The 6,595-nt window shown below is 51.5% G+C and overlaps 1 protein-coding gene across 1 annotated transcript; it reads right to left on the reverse strand.

Annotated features, from left to right (window-relative positions):
• Window positions 1-2,874: 2,874 nt before the first annotated feature.
• LOC139706917 (GSK-3-binding protein FRAT2-like) lies at window positions 2,875-4,261 on the reverse strand. Its single transcript, XM_071616886.1, has one exon. It carries the CDS (start codon window positions 4,259-4,261, stop codon window positions 3,572-3,574), a length of 690 nt encoding a protein of 229 aa, XP_071472987.1. The 3' UTR covers window positions 2,875-3,571.
• Between the last annotated feature and the right edge of the window lie 2,334 nt (window positions 4,262-6,595).

Genomic DNA, 6,595 nt, shown 5'->3' on the forward strand with positions numbered 1-6,595 from the left:
AGTATTACTCTGCATTAAAAAATGACAAAATCATAGAATTTACAGGGAAATGGATGGCATTAGAGCAGATTATTCTAAGTGAAGCTAGCCAATCCCTAAAAAACAAATGTCAAATGTCTTCTTTGATATAAGGAGAGTAACTAAGAACAGTGTAGGGACGAAGAACAGGAGAAGAAGATTAACATTTAATAGGGATGAGAGGTGGGAGGGAAAGGGAGAGAGAAGGGAAATTGCATGGTAATGGAAGGAGACCCTCAGGGTTATACAGTGGAGGAGGTAGAGAGAGAGGAGGGGAGGGGAGGGGAGAGGTGGGGAGGGGGGAGGGTGGAGGATGGGAAAGGCAGCGGAGCACAACAGACACTAGTATGGCAATTTGTAAATCAATGGATGTGTAACTGATGTGATTCTGCAATCTGTGTATGGGGTGAAGGTGGAAGTTCATAACCCACTTGAATCAAAGTGTGGAATATGATATGTCAAGAAATTTGTAATGTTTTGAACAACCCACAATAAAAATTAAAAAAAAAAAATAAATAAAATAAAATAATGCAGGCTAAGCTGGGTGCGGTAGTGCAGGCCTGTAATCTCAGCAACTCGGGAGGCTGAGGTGGGAGGATCGCAAGTTCAAAGCCAGCCTCAGCAATGGCGCGGCACTAAACAACTCAGTGAGGCCCTGTCTCTAAATAAAATATAAAATGGGGCTGGGGATGTGACTCAGAGGTTGAGTGCCCCTGAGTTTAATCCCAAGTACCCCCCCCCCCAAAAAAAAGTTTCTTTTCCAAGTGCTGGGGCCACAGTGGATACATCTGAGTTGACTGCTCTAGGGCATCTGCTGCAGGGCAGCTGGGTTCTTTCTAGCCCTTTATAAGGTTTAGGGTGAGCAACAGATTGGGAGAGGCTTGAGGCTTGATGGTGATGTTTCCAGGTGTCTGAGAGGGAGAGTTGGTGGTGATGGGCATCTTTGGTCCCAGCTGGGGGTGTCCCAGGCTATTTGGCTCCAGGTGTTCTGCAAAGCATTGCTGGTCATCTGGGTGCTGCTATAATCCAGTGGTGACCAGGCCAGACACATATCCATCCAGAGTCACCAGCCCTGATCCCTGTGGAGGACACATGGAGGGACAGTCAGGACCTGGCTCTTTGGGCACCATGGGGCTCTGTCTTACTCTTGTCCCCCGTTCCTCCATGAGATTCTCACAGCAGCTTTCTGATTTACTTATCTCCATTTCACAGGTGCGCAGACTGAGGCACAGAAGTCCCTTGCCCAAGGTCATACTGCTAGAAGTAGCAGAGCTGGGATTTGGGGGCAGGCCTTATCTAGGTCCAGAGCCTGAGCAGTCACCACCACCTTTATTTATAACTACTCTGTGGCTGTGAAGGACAGCAGAGGCCCACCTCTGATTTGTATGAGACAGCCATGAATAAAGACACCCAGGGGGAGCCCTACTTCCCACCCATTTGTCCATCCGTGGAGTTCTGCCTTTAGGGCTGTCCATTTTCCAATCTGGGGGGGGGGGATTGACATCTTAAAGAACAGTCCCGCTCTTTTCCCAGAGCACTAGCATCCTGGGTGCCCCCTTACCCAGAGCCTTTACAGTGGTACCTTTACACTAGACCTGGGTGTGTACACCTGTGTATGTCAGTTTAAACACAGATGGTGCCTCCTACTCCCTGGCTACACTGACTCTCATTTCATATTTTCACGTAGCAGAGATTTCAGTTTTGGTTGCACAATTAAGATCATTGTAAGCACTCAAAAATAAATAAATAAATAAATAACTTGACCTGGGCCCAGCATCTGGAGTCTTTGAGGAGGGGTTCCAGGTCAGTGTTTCTTTGAAAACTTTGAAAAATTCTGGGAAACTTGAATGTGCAGCCAGGGTTAAGGATTGTTGGTGAAAGAGTTAGCACCACGTGTGCATCACACATCTCCACGTTACAGCCAGAGGGGATCTATGGAGAGGATGCACCAGAATTATTGATTGTTTTAATGGAGTTGGGGATCAGACCCAGGACCTTCAGTACCCTAGGCAAGAACTGGACCACTGAGCTACATTCTCAGCCCTCTAGAACTTACAGTCATCTAGCGGTGGACATACAGTTGCTTTCTACTGTTTTGCTGTTAGTGACAGTGTTGCAGTGAGCATCCTCAGGTATCCATTTTTGTGTTCTTGTTTGAGTATTTCTTTTTTTTTTTTTTTCCAAAACAAAAATCAAATTTATTCAGCAGACATTTTAATTAAGAAATCCTATAAATCAGGACCACCACAAGTTCAGACACTCCGTTGCAAAGTGTACAGTCAATAGCTACATCTGGAGGATGAACAAGCCATTGAATCTTTAAAAAACTGGTTTAGCTACCTTAAAGTTTGGGGGTGGCACCTTACTAAAGCGCCATCAAGTTTCACAAGGGTAAAGCCAGCAGTTTCTCCTAGAGGAGAGTCACATTTTTAAAATTTTCAGTCACTCACAAAGAAGAGCTGGCAGGCAGGAGGAAAATAACTGTGCATGAGGAACCACAGAGGCTCAGGCCCACCACTCCAGAGGGCCAGAACAGAGAAGAAAGGCATCCAGGGCCTTCATCCAACCCCACAGAAAGGGCAGAGTAAGAAAGGTCGGCTGGGAGGACATGAGATTGTTTATGACCGTTTCTGAGAAAGCTAATGACATGGCCAAGAGTAGCCTTGCAAGAGGAGGAGTTCTGGAAAGAGGAAAGCACAGAAAAAGCAACTAACTCTTCTCACACGTCCCTCCCTGCCTGTGTGTCCTCGGGAGACTCCAAGCGGTGGCAAAGCACAAGACAGAGCTCTTTTTGGAGAGAAAAAGACACCAAGGGTGAGTTAGCTCTTGTAGGAACCCCACTGCCTCTCACTTAGAGCATAAACGTGACCTTCAACCACGGGTGGCAAGGTCAAGTCATTTAAAAGTCCACAATCAAATTTAACTCTCCCAACTTCGAAATTATGCCCCTCCCTCCCATTCCGTAAGTGGAGTCTCCCACCTCCTCCAGCCACGGATTAAGTGGCTTAAGAAAGGAGGCTATGCCAACCCACCCAATGCCAAGATTTTATATTCTTCAACCCAGAATTTCTCTGCACAGCAATTATAGCACCATTTTCAGTAAGCTCCTCCACCGGAAAATAACGAGAAAATGTATCCGTATCACTAGTTTTCAAGTATTGTTAGAAAGCTCTCGCGATTCCCCCCCCTTTCCAGCCCTATCTTTAAAACAATCCAAGCACACGATGCCCACAAGGGCTAGGTCAGGTACAAGTGGATGCAAGTAGCTGCCATAGGTCCCCCAGTTTATCCCAGGTCCTTGGCCCGGGGTGACCTGGGAAATTCTCACGCGACACGGACGTGCCTTGGTCCGTGCATTTCACCATACTTTAAGTTCTCGGACAGTACTGCCCCGGCCGGTTCCACTTCTGGGTTTAAGATCTTTCCAAGTGCCTGAGTGCAGCCTAAGCTGTCGCTCCCAGGAGTAGAGGCCCAGGCTTCAGATCAGGGTTGATGGGAGGAGGACGCAGAGTAGTACGCAGCGGCGTCCTCTTCCTTCTCCAGGGGGCCAGGGTCAGAGCAAGGCGCTCGAGGTCTGCAGGACGACGGGGTCCTGTCCGCTGCGTCCGCCACCGGGCCCAGAGGCACCCGTGGGGCTGGTGGCCGCAACCGCGGCGACGGCTCGCTGGAGCCTCCTCACTGCTTCCTTAATGAGGTTTCCCGACAGCACCAGCTGTTGCAGGAGGCGGTGGGGGTCGTCATCGCCCGCGCGTGCTCCGGCCTGGGTCCACCGTCGCTGTTGAATGCGCCGGGAGGCGCCGGCGCCACGGAGCCATCCTCGCCTGCACCGCCCGGGTAGTGCGCTGGGGCCTGAGGCGAGCTCTGCCACGCAATAGGGCGCAGCGCGACCCCGCACGCGACCGCGGTCTCCGAGGGCACAGCGTAGGGCTCCCGGGGGCGAGGGCCCCCCAGCTTCGGCCGACGCGGGTCGCAGCAGCAGAGGAACGGCCGGGGACCGGGCCTTGTCCGCCGGCAGCGCCGCCGGGGGCTGTAGCGGCGGCCCTGAGGACACGCACGGGGAGGCCGGACTGTCTTGAGTCGCGTCCAGCTGCAACGTCTGGCCGATCTGGGCCACCAGTCGGTCCACCTCGCCCGAGCCGCCCAGAGTCACCGACTGCTCCAGCAGGAGGAAGCTGTCGTCGTCCTCCTCCTCCGCCTCCGCTTCCTCGCCGGCTTCCTCTTCCTCCTCCCTCCAGCACGGCATGGCCCCCTCCCGGGCACCCGAAGCTCTGCGGGCGTCGCGGTGGCTCGGCTGCCCGCGGGTTTGGCCGGCCGCGGCACCGCCAGGCGCGGGGCGCCTGGCGGAGGCTGAAGCTGATGCCGGGGACGGGGGATGCGGAAGCCGGGTCGGCGGGGTTGTAGCGCCGTGCGCAAGCAGCCAGGGAGCCCTTGTTTGAGTATTTCTTAGGCTGGACTCCTAGAAGTGGAATTATTGGGTCTAAGTGTATCACTCCAAAAATTTGATACTTTTTTTGTACTATGGATTGAACTCAGGGGGTACCTGGCCACTGAGCCATATCCCCAGCCCTATTTGGTATTGTGTTTGGAGACAGGGTCTCATTGAGTTGCTTAGTGCCTTGAGTTGCTGAGACTGGCTTTAAACTTGTGATCCTCCTTTCTTAGTCTTCTGAGCTGCCGGGATTACAGGCTTGCGCCACTGTGCCCAGCAATTTGGTAGATCTTTCTGAGTCACCTTGTGCAAAGGCTGTGCCGGGGAACTCTTCAACAACAGGGCCCAGGTGCATGGCACATTCCTCTGAACCCTTGCCCACCTAGGAGGTTTTCTTTCTTCTCTTTGTTTCTGTCATCCCCCCACACCCTTTTTGCTTTGTGCCCATCAGGCAAGCAAGACATTGCACATTGTTTTTGTTTGTACTTCTTTTATTATTATTAGCAAAGTTGACCACTTTGGTTTCATTTCTTCTCTGGGCAGCTTGGCTGCACTGGGTGCAGGGCAGGCTGCACCCAGTAGGCATCTCTTTCCTTTGGTGAGTCCTTCAGTCTTTTCCCCACCTCCCTTGCATACATCCATTCTTCCATCTAAATCCAGAGCATCTTACCAGCTGATCTTAGCCTGGACTCCCAGGAAGATGCTTGAGAACCAAGAGGAAGCCATGTTTTCAGGGAGCCCATAGACTGGAAGGGTATGAGGCCTCAATCCCCAGACCTGACAGGGCAGTCCAGCATTGAGGTCCAGGCTTAGGGCTGGGGGGTTGGGGCAGTTGGGGCAGATTCTTTTTGATAGGGGAAATCAGGCAAAGCATATGGAATGGCATTTTGTTTTGACCCTGAAGGGTGAAATCAGACCACAAGGAGCAGCTAACATCAGAAGAGCCCTCTTGGTACAGGTGCCGGCCTGTGTTCTTTACAGGCAGGGTCTCATTTAATATTGGCACTAATTGACACTTAGGTGGGGCCTCAGGCTTTCTTTTGCATGAGCAACAATGGATCTTGGAGAATCCTCAGCTGAGCATTCTTCTCATATGGATGGTCAGACTTGCCCAGAGAGATGCAAGTCAGGTGTCCAAGGTTATACAGTGACCTTGAGGCAGAACTCTGCCTAAGAGAGGGGCAAGATGTGCTGTGGGAGCTTGCTGCGGCCACTGACCCAGGCTAGGACCCACTTTGGAGACAGCCTGGAGACCCCTAAACTTCTGGAGTGTCGGGCAATTCTGAGGAGATGGGTATGGGCTCCCAACCCTGCTCCCACACACACTTGCTGTGTTACTGCTGAGTCTTAGTTTATTTTCCTCCCTCCCTGGGGAAGTGTGAGGACAACTCCATGGAGCAGTGGTGGTGCAGGCTTATAATCTCAGTGATTCAGGAGGCTGAAGCAGGAGGATTGCAAGATCAAAGCCAGCCTCCGCAACTTACTGAGGTCCTAAGCAACTCAGCAAGACCCTGTGTCAGAACAAAAAAAATAAAAGTGCTAGGGATATGGCTCAGTGGTTAAGCATCCCTGGGCTCAACCCATAGTTCAAAACATAGAAAGAAATCTTAAGGGAGAGAGAGAGCTGTAAGTTGAGTAGCCATACAGAGGAGGGTTAGTTATTTCTTCTGGTGGGATCCCACTGCCGACTCTCCCATTCCCTCTCATCTATATCTATACTCAAAATGCAGCGCTGGAGATAATAGGCAGGAAACAACAAACTTTTAATCTGTCACCTGCTGGGTGACACCTAGCCCTCTTGGTGATGCCAGATTGTGCATCCCTCCTCATGTCCATCCTCTCACCCCCCAGAGGACTGCTGCCCATCTCAGGAGCCTCCTCGGCCAGGCACAGTGAAGCTGGCTGTGTGGGAGGGAAGGCGTACACCCCAGAATAGGTTGCCCATGTGTCTCTGTGTGCATGAGTCCATGTGCTTGTGGCTATGTGTACTTGTATGTGAGTGTATTTGTGCTGGTGTGCTCATGTGTGCTCACACATGCATCTGTACATGTGTGCATGAGTCAATGTGAATGAATGTATATGAATGGCCTTGTGTGTCTGCAGCTGAGGGAAAGGACTTTTGTCATTACTTGCCCGGTTCAGAATCTC

This window comes from Marmota flaviventris, chromosome 9 (assembly GCF_047511675.1).
Source record: "Marmota flaviventris isolate mMarFla1 chromosome 9, mMarFla1.hap1, whole genome shotgun sequence".
NCBI classification, from domain to species: domain Eukaryota; kingdom Metazoa; phylum Chordata; class Mammalia; order Rodentia; family Sciuridae; genus Marmota; species Marmota flaviventris.

What these genes read in the sequence shown, in the direction of transcription:
- LOC139706917 (XM_071616886.1), bottom strand. Translation starts at nt 4,261, where the DNA reads ATGCCGTGCTGGAGGGAGGAGGAAGAGGAAGCCGGCGAGGAAGCGGAG.